At 39.9% G+C, this 16,476-nt stretch overlaps 1 protein-coding gene across 2 annotated transcripts; it reads right to left on the reverse strand.

The window, feature by feature from the left end:
• Positions 1-80: 80 nt before the first annotated feature.
• alms1 (ALMS1 centrosome and basal body associated protein) lies at positions 81-15,525 on the reverse strand. Of its 2 annotated transcripts, XM_079635973.1 has the most exons (19): positions 15,376-15,525; positions 14,286-14,445; positions 13,591-13,708; positions 11,631-13,488; positions 10,347-10,506; positions 9,255-10,229; positions 9,028-9,146; positions 7,430-8,360; positions 7,207-7,326; positions 6,380-6,505; positions 4,362-5,257; positions 3,652-3,772; positions 3,308-3,523; positions 2,932-3,191; positions 1,960-2,119; positions 1,778-1,835; positions 1,552-1,608; positions 523-622; positions 82-389 (listed from the first exon to the last, which is right to left on the reverse strand). In XM_079635973.1, the coding sequence occupies exons 1-19, from the start codon at positions 15,409-15,411 to the stop codon at positions 345-347; spliced, it is 6,516 nt and encodes a 2,171-aa protein (XP_079492099.1). In that variant the 5' UTR covers positions 15,412-15,525; the 3' UTR covers positions 82-344. The 2 variants fall into 2 exon arrangements, with proteins under 2 accessions (XP_079492100.1, XP_079492099.1); XM_079635974.1 differs by lacking the exon at positions 1,552-1,608 and having other exon boundaries at positions 81-389.
• Positions 15,526-16,476: the final 951 nt, after the last annotated feature.

Here is a 16,476-nt window from a genome sequence, read left to right on the forward strand (position 1 = left end):
AATGTTATATGCATAACTAATCAGAAACTGAAAACAAGCTTTTTTGTTGTTGATGAGCCACATACAAAGCACACACAAAAGCTCTTACAAATAGCTGTTTATTTGCTTCATAAAAAATATGACTAAAACAAGTTATGATAAAATATTAGATATGATAAAAAATTAATGTTGCAATAATAATATAGTCATAATCAAACAATTGAAAACTGCAACGCCATAAATAATACACAATTACAACTATTTTAAATAAAATGTTACACCTAAAATCAGAATGCACACAACCATAATAAAAAACACACCATATAACAGTAAGGCTTTTGAAATTGAGTATATTTTAGTTGACCTCACTGCCAGGGTGCTCTCTTTCCCAACACACGATTGGTGACTTTCTGTAGAAGAAAGATGCAATGCATTTGAATTGATAATCAAACCGGTCATGTGAATTCTTGAAATTCTTGAAATAACATTGATTTAAAAAGTGGCCTATTGTGTATAACTGCTAGCCTAGAACAGCCGGTATACCTTGTTAAAGAGTTGAGCGTTGAGGCGGTAGGAGCGGTACTCCATCCGTCTCCTTTCCTCCTCCTTTCTCTTCTGGACCTCAGGCAGTTGAGCGTATTTCCTGAAGGAATACACATTTATTTGACAATTAAAATGCATAATTACCTACACGTCAAAGTCAATAAAATCCACATGAAATGTTGAACTAGACTGCAGGTGGGGTACACATGCCTCTGACTGGAGTACGGTAACCTAACTGAAAACTTTCTTTACCATTTTAAAAAACTTTACAAATGTTTTTTACAAATAGGAACATCCCCAAAACTAAGTTGGCCTGGGTACAAATCATGGTCACACACACACACACACACACTAGAGTGCGGATCGGGCCGAATTTTTCAGTCCGAGCCCGGCCCGCGTCCGACAGAGCAGTAACCGAACCCGACCCGAGCCCGACAGGCATAAAGATATTTATGTTCGAGCCCGACCCGAGACCGGCAGTTAAAATACCATTTTTTCTCATACTAATGACAATTGTACGTTTGTTTGTGTGGAAACAAAGCCCGCTTTTATTAAGCAACTGTAGGAAGGCAATCGCAAATGTCAACAGGACAAGCGCATCAGCGCACGGAGCAACAAGCGCTCTTAACACCTGGCGCGCGCACATTATGCACGTGTTTCGTTGTCACGGCTACATAAACAAATGTCCGCACACAGGAAGACGGATGTTATGGTAATATTTTACATGTATTTTAATCACAAAAACGAACTTTAGCATCAAGTGAAAGCATCAGGCACATCGGCTACCTACATAATAAGCTGTTTTAAATTTAAAATGTTCAATGCCTTATCGCGCTGATGTGACCGAGCCCGACCCGAACCCGAACATCATTTCTAAATATCTGTCCGAACCCGGCCCCGCCCGTCGGGTACCGGCGGGTCCCGTCGGGCTCGGGTCGGGTATCCATCCTCACACACACACACACACACACACACACACACACACACACACACACACACACACACACACACACACACACACACAATTACCTCATGAATCTGTCTGTCCTGTCTATTCTCTGACTGTGTGATTTCCTCTCTACCCAACTGAAAGCATGTAGAAGGCACAAGACAACTTGCAAATAAAACAAAGTCATGGAATCCTGTTTAAATTAGTTAAATTAACCATATTTGCATGCTTAGTTATTCTGTCTATTACCACCACATTAACAATCCAGATGGTTTGATAACAGTCTGGGTGATAATGTATACTTACTCTTTGGATCGTTGAACCATCTCTCTTCTTGGAACGACTCGTTTACAGGGTACTGGCGCTGGTGAAAGAGGCATGTTTTAGCTTACATCTTGATGCAAGCTGTACCAAGCTTGTTAAATATACACTGAGCTGTAATCTTATCAAAATAATATCTTCTAAATAATATTAGGGTATACGGTCACCTGGTCTGAGAGGACGTGATGGTCCAGGGCAGTTGAAGAGCTCTTCTCTCTCTCTGCTGAAGACTGCCTGTAACCTCCTCTCCTCAACCAGCAACCCCAGACGCTTCATTCGCTCCCGTGAACGAGACACAAACTCCGGCCGATGGAGAACCAGAGCTTCCTGTAGGAAAACCAGCAATGCAAATGGTTAATGTTATGCTTAATTTAACAATCCACATCCATGTACTCTAAAACCACACAGCCAGGGTCCAAAATGAACACTAGCTCCAAATAAGGACCATGCTTCAAATCACAGTAAAGGCCCGTTCACACAAAAAATTATAACTACAAGGACACCTATCCACCTTATTTTTAATGTACGAGCGAGTGTTACCATATGTAAGTTAAATTAGCAAGGCTTCCGGTGTAAGTCGCTTCCAGTTATCAAAATGTCTGTACAAAAAACTATTTATTATGCTGATTGATATTGTAAACTGGTATTTATGATTTTATATTTATTATAGTAATCATAAACACACTGGTTTGTAGCACAATTAGTTTTACTGTTTACTGCACTTGTTATTCTTCTAGTTATTTACATATAGCTGCTAATGTGGCTAATCTTACACATTCACAGAAAACAGCTTATGTCAGTGTTGCAAAATATGGTGGTAGAAAATTATAACTATATTAACATCCACACCAGCGCACAATAATGTTCTGTTTATTATATAGAATTAATTATGTTGTGTACCGCTTTAAATGCGCAAGCTCTGATTGGCTGTCAATTAGTTTTTTTATCATTCATCAGCTGAAAAAAAATGGTAATTGTAATTGCAAGAATACTGTTCCTCTGTGCTGTTATTGTTATAGTTGTGGTGTGGACTGCTATTCTCACAGACTTAAAACGATTATTAAAACGTTATTGTCCTTGGTGTAAACAGGGCATAAAACTACACTTTGGTGGGTAAATAAATCAGTTGCTTGTCACACCTGTAGTGAAATGCGAACAAGAGCCGAGGGTTTGTCGCTGATATCAGTCCCAGTAGCTGTTCTAGACTCTGTTGGCCTCTCATGCTCTTGCTGGTTCTGTCTCTCTCTCAGAGGTTCTCTGGTCGGTTCTCTCCAGGGTCGGATTTTACTGTAAGGCTCAAACCAGGCTTGGGTTAGGCAAGGTGCTGATTCACTCTGTGGCTGGTTTTCCTTGCGACCATCACACTTCAGCTCATCAGCTGAGACAAACCATGACACACCTTTAAGAGAATGGGATATATAAAACAGTAAGAGTTTTATAGAAAACAAGGAGTAACAAGGAGAAAACAGATCAGTTGATGAAAAATGCCCTTATCTGTGAACGTGCAATATGCACCGTTTGGGTAAGGGGTCCGGACACTCTTGTTGCCGGTGTTTCTCTTCAGAGCTGTCAGGCTTTGGGTGGGTTTAGCTGTGGAAGCAGTGGGGATGGGAACGCCACTGCCAAACGTGTTTGGTGAATGGACATTTTTGAAAGCACCTGGGGAGGGAAAGATGGTTCCTACGTCCCGAGTGTGTCTGCGCGTGGCGTTTTTCACAATTTCCAAATCCCCTGCAAAAAAGCGTACAATATCCCACAATACAAATTTTGTTACTCTTTGTCTTAACATATTTTTTAGTCTCTGACTAATTTACACAGGTTGCTTTGTTTAAAAAGTGGACTGTTGTTGTGTGACTGACCTGCTTGTACACCTTTGCTTAGCAGTTTGACCTTTGACCTTTTGGAATTGGGGCTGTGGGAGACACCTCTCTGAGAGTGATGGGAAAACATGCTTGAAGATGACAAAGAGTCAGCAGAGACCTGGAAGAACAACAAAATATTAGAAATATAAGAATGTTTGAATGAAGAGTCAATGTTCCTACTGTATTTTACACTGTAGTTTTCCAATATATTGTACACCCCTTGTGCTTAATTTGCTGGTAGTATAAACATTTTTAATGCATTTTTATTTAGCCATCGTGCTTACCCAGACAAAAGGTAATTAAAGTTTAACAACTTCTCCCAGTCTCTGTGAGAGTGCTAAGATGGAGATGTAGTGAGTGAAAATGATGAAAATTTGTATTTCTGTGAATCAGTTAAAACTGACCACTTGAATGAACTGATTCAAAACACTTATTCAATAATTATTCGCATTACTACTTACTACTACTACTTTTACTGTTTTACATTACACTGAGCTACTATGTGTTTCTGGAAATTATTGTTTATTTGAACAAAATAAGCCTTTTAAACGATTTTTTTAAAAAGAGTATAGACAAATGATTAATATTTAATATGATCAAAAGGCTGAAAAATACTGTGATGTTTTTAACAATATATAACACAATATAAAATATCTACTAGCATATTTAACAGTCTGTATGAAAAATGTAATCAGGCATAGGCTTACTGTGGAGTCATCCGTGCTCACATCATTGATAGCAACAGAGACAGCAGCATGTTTAGTACTGGGTTTCCTTCGGCCTGTCTTCTGCATATTGATGGAGTTGTAAAGTCTAAGCAAGCTGTCACTGGTTTTCAGTCCTTTACTGGTGACCCGGTGAGGTCCAAAAGCTCGCAGCAGGCGCTCTGTGTCAACGGTGGACAGGCTACTACTGCTCGTCTCCATGGACACACTCGCAGACTCATCTCTCTCGGCAGGACAGCGATGCACTCTCTCTTGACTCTCTTCATGCTCAGGCCATGCTTGTTGTGGAGCTGCTTCTAACTGGACTATTTCTCTCTGCTCTCCTCCCTCTGTGGTCTCATCCTCTCGATCACTTCTCCTATCATAGTCTCCATTCCTGCCGTCTGGTTGTAGTATAGTTTGCTCAGTTGGAGTGGTGTTGTGAATGAGACGAGACAGACGCTCCAATCTATCAAGCAGAGACATCTCTCCCTCATTGGTGAGTCGTGTCTCATCCATGCTCCATTTTTCACTGAAGCGACGCCACAGCTGATCCAGAGAACTGCTAATCTCCATGTTAGAATCATGAGGTGTTCTATCCTGCCTTTTCTTGTTCCCCCTGTAGGACTTTCTGATTGGTTGAGAAGGTAAATGGAGTGGTTCTAGTGGCAATTTAGGCTCCTGGATGGAGCTGCTGTGAAGATGCACATCATCTGTACTGTAGTCTGCCTCCATGTGAAGAGGGACAAAATGTTCTTCCTCGTCTTTATACTGCTCATTTATACTAACAGTCTCTATGTTCTTCTTACAGACATAAGAAGCTTCAGGAGCAGTCCTGTCATTTTGGTCAGCAAAAGTGGCTACTGATTCTGGAAGACCATTTCCAGACACACTTGAAACTGACAGAGGGAGAGACAAAGATGCTTACTGTATATTGATATCTTATGTGTAAATAGCATCAGCAAAAAAAATAGTTCACCCCAAACATTAAAAATTCTGTCATTTATCCACCATTTAATTTTAAATCCATATGGGTTTCTCCCAAGGTTATTTCTCCATTCTGTCACCTGATGGAGTTTTGGTTCCTTGCCACTGTCACCTTTGGCTTTTGGCTTGCTTCGTTGGGGACACTTAATATTCAACAATATTATTGATCTGCCTGCATTGGCACCATTATAAGAGAACTAAACTGAGTTGGACGATGACATTAATGGTTTTCTCTAGAGCGGCTGTATAGATAAATTAACTAAATATATTTTTTTACAACAGAAATGAACCATCACTGAACTTACTTAAGCTGGACTATGACACTATTTTCTTCTAGATGCTGTACAGCAGAAACCAACTTTGTTGCATTATTCTCCTGTTATCACAGTAAAGCTGCTTTGAAACAATATGTTTTGTAAAAAGCACTAAATAAAACATAAAGGTGACTTTACTTGACTTCCATGGAACATAAATAAAGGTCTATTCACACAGATGGACCGCATTCCACTGCGCTACTTTTCCATTTTTGTTCTATGTAAACACAAGGTAGACAGACATGTTCGACCATTGCACTGCATTGCAGTGTCTCGTGCATGACAGTGCTCTAAAAACGCTGCGTTCAAGTTGAAAGAAGTTTAACTTTTTTAAAACGTGTCTCAAGAGCTTGCGTCTATTTCTGTTCCATTTTAACCGCAAAAACGTGTTACCAGAGGTTTTCCAGAGGTTGTTAAATTCGACAAAAGAGCAAAAAACCAGACTATAAATGTAGTTCATACAAATAAATTCTGCTTGTATGGCTTTAGAAGACATGATATATTGTGCTCGAGTTGGATAGACCACTTTTCTGAGCTTCAAAGCCACTATATGCGTTCATTTTATGGGGGGGGAAAAAGATTCCTATCTAAAATATCTTCTATTACAAGAATGCCATATGAGGGTGAGTAAATGATGACAATTTAAATTCTTTGAGTGAACTATTCTTTTAAATTAAGCAAATATTGTACAGCTAATAGAAACACTGATGTGCATCTTACCTCTTTTCATATTGGCCCTCTTACTGTAGATGCCTTCCTTGTGTTTTGGTGTAATTATGTTGTCTTCTATCTCTCTAGAGCCTAAAACGCCTATATGAAAGTGTGGAGGGACAGCATCATCAGAACCTGCAAAGGGAGCGAGAGAGAAGGAGAGAGCATGAGAGAGCTGGATCAGACAGATACTCAAAAAGCACTGAAGCAGAGGGCCCCTGAAGGGTTTGGCATGTGGATCAAATGAGGCTTGTGTTCCTGGAGTGCCTTTCTCATGGACAAAGACCATGAATAATGCAGGACTGGGTGAGAGCATGAACCATCTGCAAGACTCGGGAGGAGGGGCCAGTAGAGGAGCAACCAATATACACAATCGCAGGTTATATATAGGAAAATTGTATGGAAAATACATAATAGCCTCTGTTGCTTGGATATTTATAATAAACTGTAGTGGTCCATGAAATAATGTTGTATCTTAATTTAAAAAACGATTTGAAAATATAGTTGAAGTAAAAAAAAAAAAAAAAAAACCTACATTCTCCCTTACAATTACATTATTTATAGATAGATCTGAACTAGAACATGTTTTAAACAAAAGTAGTGGCAGATCTTTCCTTCCGTATTGGGACAATTTGAACAAAAAATTGGTTCTACCCATATGTTGTTCTTTGGATGGAGGCAGATCTGAATGCAAACTTGCAGTCGGTTGTAAGAAAGGGGCAAGGTTTATGCAGACTAAATGACAGGAGAAACCCGACATGTGTAACCACCAGTGTTGTAATTGTGAACTAATACAAAAACTATTAAAAATCAGAGTACAGTTCTCTGTGATATACCTGCGTGTGAGCTTTCTACAGTTGTATCAGAGCGACCAGGAGAAAGGTCTGGATCTGCCTGCGGGACATAGAACAGCTCGGAGCTGCCATGAGGTTTGTATGGCAATAGTGCAGGGACAGCTACAGGAAGTGCACATAGGGAAAAACAAATCAACTGATTAATTTACCAAAATGAGTTAGAATATTCAAATGGCACTGAAAAGCTTATATAATGCTGTCTTACTTGTAGCTTGGACAGAGAGAGTTCTGGATGTCCCAGCCAGCCTCTGAGAGGGAACAACGTTTTGTGGGTATCTGGCCTGTAAGTTTACACTGACTGTTCCTGCATTCTGGCCTTGAACTTCTCTGTGTTCATAGGAACTGGCATGATTTGATGTTGAGATTCGGGGGATGGACTGCAGATGTTCATCGGTCATGCTTGACACCATAAGTGAATGTCTTTGAAGTGGGACATCTTTACTGGTGTTTTGACTGGATAGTCTGCTTGAGTGGTATTTCACAGGACTGGATGGATGTTTGGGTGATAAAGTCACGTGCATGTGAGAGAGGTGGGACTTATTTCCAAAGTTCGAGACCAACGCAGCACTGGATAATAGCTGGTTATTGCCCGTGACAGGATAATCCATTTGAGGCATTTTTTGAACACTCTTGGAATCATTCGTAACAGCATTCTCTTTGTCATCAGTCATTTCTTCTCTTTCCTTCTCTTCTCTATGTTGTCCTTCTCTCTCTGCCTCTTTTTTGCTGTCAGATACATAAGGTTTAATGACTGGCTGATGTCTCAGTTGTGTTCCCAATTTGGCATCTGGTCCTCTGTGGTGGATCTCTCGCTCTAACGTCTCATGCTCGGGAACAACACTGTCCAATTCTGCAGTACCTGTCATAGGGCAATTTGGCAGTGACTGTGGAGATGGAGTACGGCGATAGGTTGCTATAGTAATAGAAGTAAAAGGCTGAGGGGTAAGCACTTCTCTCTGGTGAACTTTGGCCCCTGGATCTTGTTGTAAAGGTGTATAAATTGGAACTGTGTCTGTGTCTTTCTGCAGCTGATCTGAGATATGGTTCTCCATGTTACGCAGTCCAACAAAGTCCTTCGTCAGCTGATATCCAGGACCAACACTCGACTGAGCACTGCCCTCAGAATCTGAGCTCCACTGAGAAACAAAGCAAAAGAACGAAAACAAAGATGTGTTATTATGAGATCTAGGGTTGGGGAGGACTGTGGGAAGAAGATAGTGTTGAGTGGGAGAGTCAGAAGAAACACTGCAAGCGTGAGAACAAACAACAGCTTTACCTTAAACACTCTCTATCAGTACTGTCCATAATGCAGTCTGCCGCACCAGAAACAAAACTCATATTATTTCAGAATCAAATAAAAAACTTCTGGCTGATGACGATAATGATCAGTAATGAATAATTATCAGCCATAATATGAATTATGATAAGTGGCCAATATTTATAAAAAATAATAAAAAACGTATTTTGTCCAAACAAATTAAAAACTACAATCGTTTTAAATAATTCAAGTGAATTTAGGCATCACAAACATTATAATGTCCAGTATGAAAAATGTGAGATTTTGAGATTTGCTAATCATTATTAAATCATTAGTGTTTTTAAAGGTAAACTTTAAGTGATTTATGGTGCAAAAAATAGAGAAACTGAGCATGAACAATTAAATAACCACAATCTTTTTTTTATTTACTCAGTTATTTATTTATCTGACAGATCTAACTACAACAGCAAGTCAAACAATGCTGACATACACAGAAATAAAATCGGCAGACCTTTCTGTGTACTGTGTGGGCGTATGGATGTTACCTTGGTGTATTTGGTGTTTAGTAGAAGCTCTCTTTTGATGTCTTCAATTCTCTCCCTGTCCTCAGCATTTAGTTCTAAACTTTCACATCGGCGGCCAGAAACCTTCATCAGGATCCATTCTAGAAAACAGACGTTTTCACAATGTCAAACCAGTGACAACTTAAGAAAAGCAAAAGCACCACTGGTAGTGACAAAACATGTATATGACTATACGACACATTGTTTACCTCGGGCACGGCTATCTTCTGGGTCAGCGGTGCTTGGCCGGCTTGTAACCATAGAAACAGGTGACTCACTCTGCAGGAGCTTGGCAACTCTGGCAGCCAATGAACTCTCGCTGCAACTGTCGCTCAAACTTCCAACCTCAGCTGAAAAATGAGACGAACTATTCTCGGAGGAGCCAATCCCAGCATCCTCAGTCTTGTCCTGGTTCTGCTGAAGGTTCCCTGGTATCGAAGGGACATTTATCTGCATGATAGATGTGGCTGTAGGTGGCTTTGCCTTGTCTGGGTCAGCAGCACTGCAGCCCTCAGGCTCAGCCCGCCTTGGGGTCACACAGAGCTCACGTGACTTCAAACTTTCCTCTCTGCTCAAAGAGAGAGCAGCAGGTTCTATGGCTGTGCGGTCTGTCTGTTGTGGACCCTGGAAGGACGACAAGCTTCCTTTTAAAGCCGAATCTGATGAAGAGCGAGTTAGCAACAGAGAAAGGTTCCCACCAGCCGACAGAGATGTGTCATCATGATAACCTTGAGTGTTTCGTCCTAGTGAAACAAGGGACGTGTCACTCTCTGAGAGACGGTGTGAAGCAGGGGAGGAAGACAGAGAGGATCGACCAGAAACCAGGCTTTCTGCACGGCCCAGCAAACGCCTGATTTCATGCAGTGTGCCAGAGCCCACAAAAGAGTCATCACCCTCTTTTACCGTTTCTCTGGGATCTGGAGGCGGCACAGATTCTGGGCTGAGCTGGATTGGGAGGCCAAAGCTTCCTTCATTTTGTAGAATATCAGATTGCTGTAGGCTTGATAAAGGATGTGATGTTGAATGAAGTGATTGAGTATCCGCCTGGGTAAATATCATCTTTACACTTCTGTCACTGGCTGGCTGGTTTTGCTCATGCACTGATAAGCGGTGTGTGACAGAAGGACTGGAGTCAGCAGACAGCTGGCTAGAACTGGAGAATGTCTCCTTCTGAAGACTGTCAACTTACACATAGAAAACAAACATACGGCTTTATAACCAAATATGTCCAGCAACAGAATGCAAATAAAACCAATATCAAACTTTCACAGTGAACAAGATGTCAGATGTCTTTGGCTCACCTTCAGATGGCTGTGTGCTTTTAGTTGATGTTCCTATGGAACCTTTGATGGTACATAAGTCAGTAGGAGAGAATTCAGGCTCTCTGATTGGTCCTCGTCGAGTAAATGGATTTAGGATTGTTGAAGGTGATTGGTCGATGCCCAAATTTAGGAGGTACAACTATAGAAATATAAAAACAGAATCATAACTTTAAAAGGTTTGTCTATAAGGGTAGATAAACAAATAACAATAAAGGGGGCCTAAAGATTACTTTAAATTATTTGAAATTAAACAAAACAAGCATTAAAATAAATTATTATTTGTGATTATTTTAATTATGATATATAATAATAATTTCATATTATACACTTTTTTATATACTGTATTGAGTTTAAAAATGAGCTGTCAGTACAGCAGAAGTATCATAAATATAAAAACAAACAATCCTTCATAGGGTGGAGTGTGTATCCACATAGGTGTGCTATGCCTTTGTCATTGTTTGTGATTTGGTGTGTATATCATTGTATTATTTTACATAAGTCTGAATGTTCTAGTGTCTTTATTATGTATGCATTGCACCACTGTGGAAAATAATTTCCTCTGAGGACAAATAAATATATTCATTCATATTCATCTTAGGGGCCTGTTGAACATTGACTTTGACAATGGGGGCCTCAAGAGTTCCTCCTACTTGAGCATAACTGAAAACTAAATATGTCATATTTAAACTCAATATTTTACTTCCATAGTGTATGGCATTTGATTTGATCTATGTGATCATGGAAAGTATGGCATTCCATAACAGATTAGAGACCTGAATGTGAGTTTGCAGAAAATGGTGGACAGCTCAACTTTAATTAAATTGCATTGCATTGACTACTGGCAACATTTTAGAAATGCTGTTACAACAACAGCAGCCTAAAACAATATCTGAATAACTATTTGGCTATTATTTGACATTAACCAACATCCCATGCAGCCCAGGTGATGGAAAGCCTAAGCAATAGAAAGGTAAGCGTTTAAGAAGTAAAGCATTTTGATGACCGATTATGAAGACAATTATAAATATTTTGTTTTGAATAAAGTGCAACGATGAACCATGCTTTATAAAAACAGAAAACTACATTAAAAAAATAAGATCAATTTTGATTTCATGCAGACTTTAAAGTCACAATGAAACAGAAGTAGCAACAGATAAATTCCTCCGTTCTCAATAAGATCAAGATGCATTTAGAAAATAGATATTTTCAATTTCCTTTTTAAGTACAACCTACTAGTTATTCTACATCACTATGTGAACTTACAGGGATTCTGTCTTCAATGTTGAACTCCTTAGCGTGAGGAGGAGACGCAGGTCTGGAGGTCCAGTAGGGTGCATAATTATCTACCTCAAGACTCACTACAGAAGAAGCAGCACCCGCTGACGCCCGCATACTCTGCTCGCCATGGCAACTGCCTTGAGAGCTGGAGAGAGTGCTGCTCATGTTGAGGCTTGATGATACATCACTGAAGCGACCAAGACTGATGAGAGGAGACATCTTGGTGGAGCTTTTGTCCATGTGAGGAGCTGAACTTCCACCTGAAAGTAAGGATGGCCGACTGTCCAATGATCTGGTGGCTGGAATGATGTCTTCAGATTGTGCCGCTGGAACTCGCTGACTGTGTGTGCCAGTGTCTCTCTGAATAGAGGTCACCACAGAGCTCAGGGAGGAGTGAGAATGTGAGCGATTGACAGGTGACTCAGATGCTTGTCTACATGCACCTGCCCCAACTACATCCACCCGACGGGGTGAGCCGCTTCCAGAATGGGAGGAGGACAGTGGCTGAGTCACCTGGGAGCTAACATTAGCACAAAATGCCTGATGCGTGTCTCGAGAAAGCATGTGCTTAAGTGCCTCAGACACTGCATCCTGTGCTTTTTTCTTGGGAAACACACCATCAAACCCCTGTAGGTCCAAATTATCATAAAACGACCTGCTAGAACTTTGATTGGCTTTCCAGGCATCTACTTTTTGTAAGTAGCTCAGACTGGGAAGAGACTGTACTCTCCCAAGAGTACCAGAGTAAAAGGGATGAGTGCCAGAGTGAAGTGGATCAGAGGCCGGAGGATTTAAAACCGGAGGAGGGACTTGTTCATTTGAGACAGGATGGACAAGTGACATCATTTGTGCAGTCTCTGAAGGTCCATCAAAGGCTCTAGTTGTTGTTTCAGAGTATATGGGAGAAGAATGTTGATCACTTAGGTCCAATGATGTTAATAAGCCAGTTTTGGAGTGACTGTTTTGGGCTGATGCAGCCACAAAGGCAAAAGCCTCTTGTTTGGAGTGTATGAGTGAGAGTTTGGTCAATGCTGGTGGGGGTCTCATGAGAAGTACTGCAGGTGTGGACTGAGACACAGGCTGCGAGCTCAAAAATGATCCATCTGTTGCTGTTAGATGACCGGAGCTCCAAAGCACTCTCTGCATACCTGGTACATGCATCACACCTTCATCAGCTGGTGTAACACATAGTCCACTTTTGTTCCCACTATGATGCATACTTGCTGGTGCAGAGATTGAGCCTGTTTGTCCTGCATGATCATGCTGATCATGGAGATGGTCAGTTGCTTGGTATGGGTGCCTCTGTGACTCACGAAAAGTAATATTTGACACATCTGAGCCAACAACTGAACCTGCAGCCTTCTGAAATGAAGATGGTGATGACAGTGAACCTCCTTGTGGCTGCTCTCGGCCTGTTGGAAGGTTCATGGAAGGATCCAACTGGCTTTTGTCTGTGTTTTGGATATTTGAAGCAGAGGAAACAGTACTACTGCTGCTAACAGCCACAATAACATCCTCTTCCCTGTACTCTAATAGGAGCTGAGCAGACATTCCCTCACTAAGCTGCTGAGCAGTGGTCTGCTCCTCTCCTTCCATATATCTGCTGATTTTGTCCGCAACTTGATCCTCAAGTCCTTTGCAATGGTCTCCAGGTGACAAGCTGTGCTGGGAAAGTGAACAGCAGCTTTTTTCACCCTCTGACATTGATGCTGGTACCTCCAAAGGATGCTGGGAAAGCATAGTCTGGTCATAAATAGTATGTTGGAGGTGGGAAGCATCGGTTACAACTACATGTGAAATCCTGGGACATCCGTCAGAGACAACTGAGAGGTCAGGAAATCCCCTGTATAAATAAATACAATAAAGAAAATATTATCTAAAAAATACAAAAAGGTAAAGAAAGAAAGAAAAGCCCAAACCATGAACATGACTAAACAAACAGTACCGAAGAGGGACAAATTCTGCATCTGTATGCTGAAAAAACGCGGAGTCAGAAAGAAGGTGAGATTTGTCCAGGCAGGGAAGCAGGGTAAGTGCAGGTGACATCTGGCTATCCTGAAACTCTGGGGGGGGGGGAAGAAAAAAAAGAAAATCATTTGATGTAATGATTATATATGTCATTATGTACATTTAAAATAAACAGGTATGTAGGTAACTTGCGCTAAGGCACAAAGAAATGTACAGTGGGGTTCAAACGTCTGAGAAAACGTCTAATAAAAAATACATTCATGACTAATTTGTCAGCATCTGAGTGAAAAGATTATCTGAAAACGCACTCAAATCTATTTGTGATCTAAGTCTTAACAACACAAAAGTGCTCTTGCAAGGATCAAGAATGTCTTAGTATTTGGTTAATCGCCCTTTGCTTTAATTACAGTATCACTCAAGCTGCTTGACTATACAAGATTGTGTGAAACCCTGATGATCATGTTCTCCAGTATAATTTGATATGATTCACAGAGCATCTTGAACTTGATTGGAAGAACATCTGACCATCTGTACAAAGAGATTTGCTCATTTTATTTGCAGCAGAGATCACAATATTATATATGTCAAAATCCAAAAATTCCAGGTTAAAATTAGAGTGAATCTCAGATCTCTGGAGCCCACTGTATAAATACACCTGCAGTCTGTGTGTACCTAGTTGTAAAGTCTCAGATCTGTCTATCAGTGGCTGCACACTTAAGTCCTGAGTGTTACTAAAGGGTCTTCCATGATTGTCAGGATCTGTGTATGGTCTGTCATCCTCTGAACCATGCGCATTTTGTCCATGCTGCTGACAGGGAGCCTCTGCAGGGGTCTGTAATGGTAAAAACATACCTATATCTATTAAAAGGAATTGGTGTATTCAAGATTGTATCTATTTCATTGTATTCACATTTCTATATCCATGAATTCACTGTTTTCCTTGTATCTTTTATGATTACTTTTCCATACATGTATTATCAGCTAATCGTTATATTTTGTTATCTTAGTACATTTCATGTTCTTATGGACTGCAACAGGTAGTTGAATTCATCATTAATCTGATTTATGTTTCATTTTATTTCTACATCATCATCATTATTATGAGACTCTAATTTAAAGTACTCTAATGACCTCTTCGTTATTGAAATTGGTTATTACTTATAGAATTACATTTCTCATAATTTCTTGTCTAACTTTACCTGGATTATCACACTCTATCAGGAATATACACACAATTATCTATGCAAGTGCATGTGTGTGTGATTGTCAGCATTACTTCGGCCATCAATTTACATATGGCAGAATTTATCATTTATTATTCCTTAGCAGTTAAGTGGAGTAAGTTGGAGGGATTTACACTACTAGAAACTATTGTTTTTGTGATGCTGTGTCTGCTACCCACTATATAACGTTAGCCTGAAGAAGCTAGCAAATTATTAGCCGATGACTAACGTTACAAAGCTTTCCACGTTCATCTAAGTCTGTTCTTGTGCCTTCAGAATGTTGACTATATAACGTTAAATAAATAATGATACGTTCAGTTCCAGCAAATCACTGGACAGTCATTAACGTTAGCGCTACACTTTGAACACAGCTCACTTGTTGCCATGCAGTGTTACTAGCTAACTTACAAGGTTGTCTCGATTAGCGAGTTAAGATCTAGTATCATGCATTATATCGAAAGCTCGCACATTCCAGAAAAAAACACGTAAGCAACCATATTTCTAGGTTTACTACTTGACAGCAATTTCCATACACTTACATTGTTTACGTTTGCAGCATCCTCCTCTAAATCCATGTTGTGGTTGTGACGGACACACTGACACGGACGTTAGCGCGCATGCGCACTTGCAGGTGTTTGAAACTAATAAAATACAACCAGGTTACAGTAACAGGATGTAAAACGGTTCCAGTAACACATGTACTGTGTAGTCATCGGCTAATAACTTGCTAGCTTCTTGCGCGAATTTAGTTATCTCGAAGTATGATGTTAAACACAAGAACCCCATAGCCACACACGGTTTAGCTGAATAGACAACATGAGTTCCAGTAGCGAGGCGAAATGACGCTGTTGCTATGGCAAAAGGAAAAGCCCGCGGCTTTGCGCGGGGAGTGAGAGTACAAAAAGTGCCAAGCTTTATTTATACTTTACATTGCTGCCGAGTATTTTGTCTTTCTATCTTCTTGACATAGTACTGAAATACAAGGCAAGTGGTGTACACGTTATTTCAAGATAATTGCTTAAGTATTATTTCTATTATTTTGTTACTTTAGATTAATTTATTGAGAACTATCGATACAAAATGTGCATTAACTGTACTTTACAACAGTTTTCATCATGATGCCGTTGTCTTGACGATCTGCTGCAGATTCAGAAAATTGCAGATATATTAGAGAAAAATAGGCAAATTTTTAAAATCCAGCAAATAAACTAAACAATTTTAACTAACGATATTTAATGTCCTGTATTTATTTATTGTAGTGCCTTGAGTACAAACTAGTAAACTGGGAAACAGTTTAAAATAATAAAATAACCAAAATAAAACTTTGCTGACAATTTTACCTATGTTTTGTTGACCAAACACCATGTTGTTACACATTTTGAAGCCAGGAAAGCATTTCTTTTTGTATTAGGCTACTTAGGATTTAAAACATTTGGTCACCAATTTGAAATCAGTTTTTTGACAGGTTAAGAGATTTTTTTTAGCTGCACTCAAATCTATTTGTGATCTAAGTCTTAACAACACAAAAGTGCTCTTGCAAGGATCAAGTGTCAAATGTGTATTATTTAGTGAAAAATTGGGGGTCCCTCAAACAAACCAGTAGATAAACTTATATTGTACTTATTATTGTTGTAGAAAGT

This window comes from Phoxinus phoxinus (assembly GCF_949152265.1).
Source record: "Phoxinus phoxinus genome assembly, chromosome: 14".
NCBI classification, from domain to species: domain Eukaryota; kingdom Metazoa; phylum Chordata; class Actinopteri; order Cypriniformes; family Leuciscidae; genus Phoxinus; species Phoxinus phoxinus.

Bases quoted from the DNA above. Each gene is read 5' to 3' on its own strand.
- alms1 (XM_079635973.1), bottom strand. From the start codon at position 15,411: ATGGATTTAGAGGAGGATGCTGCAAACGTAAACAAT. The intron at 10,507-11,630 runs GTAAGTTCACAT...ATATTTCTATAG, and splicing joins ACATTGAAGACAGAATCCCT to TTGTACCTCCTAAATTTGGG. The intron at 1,609-1,777 runs GTAAGTATACAT...ACATGCTTTCAG, and splicing joins ATGGTTCAACGATCCAAAGA to TTGGGTAGAGAGGAAATCAC.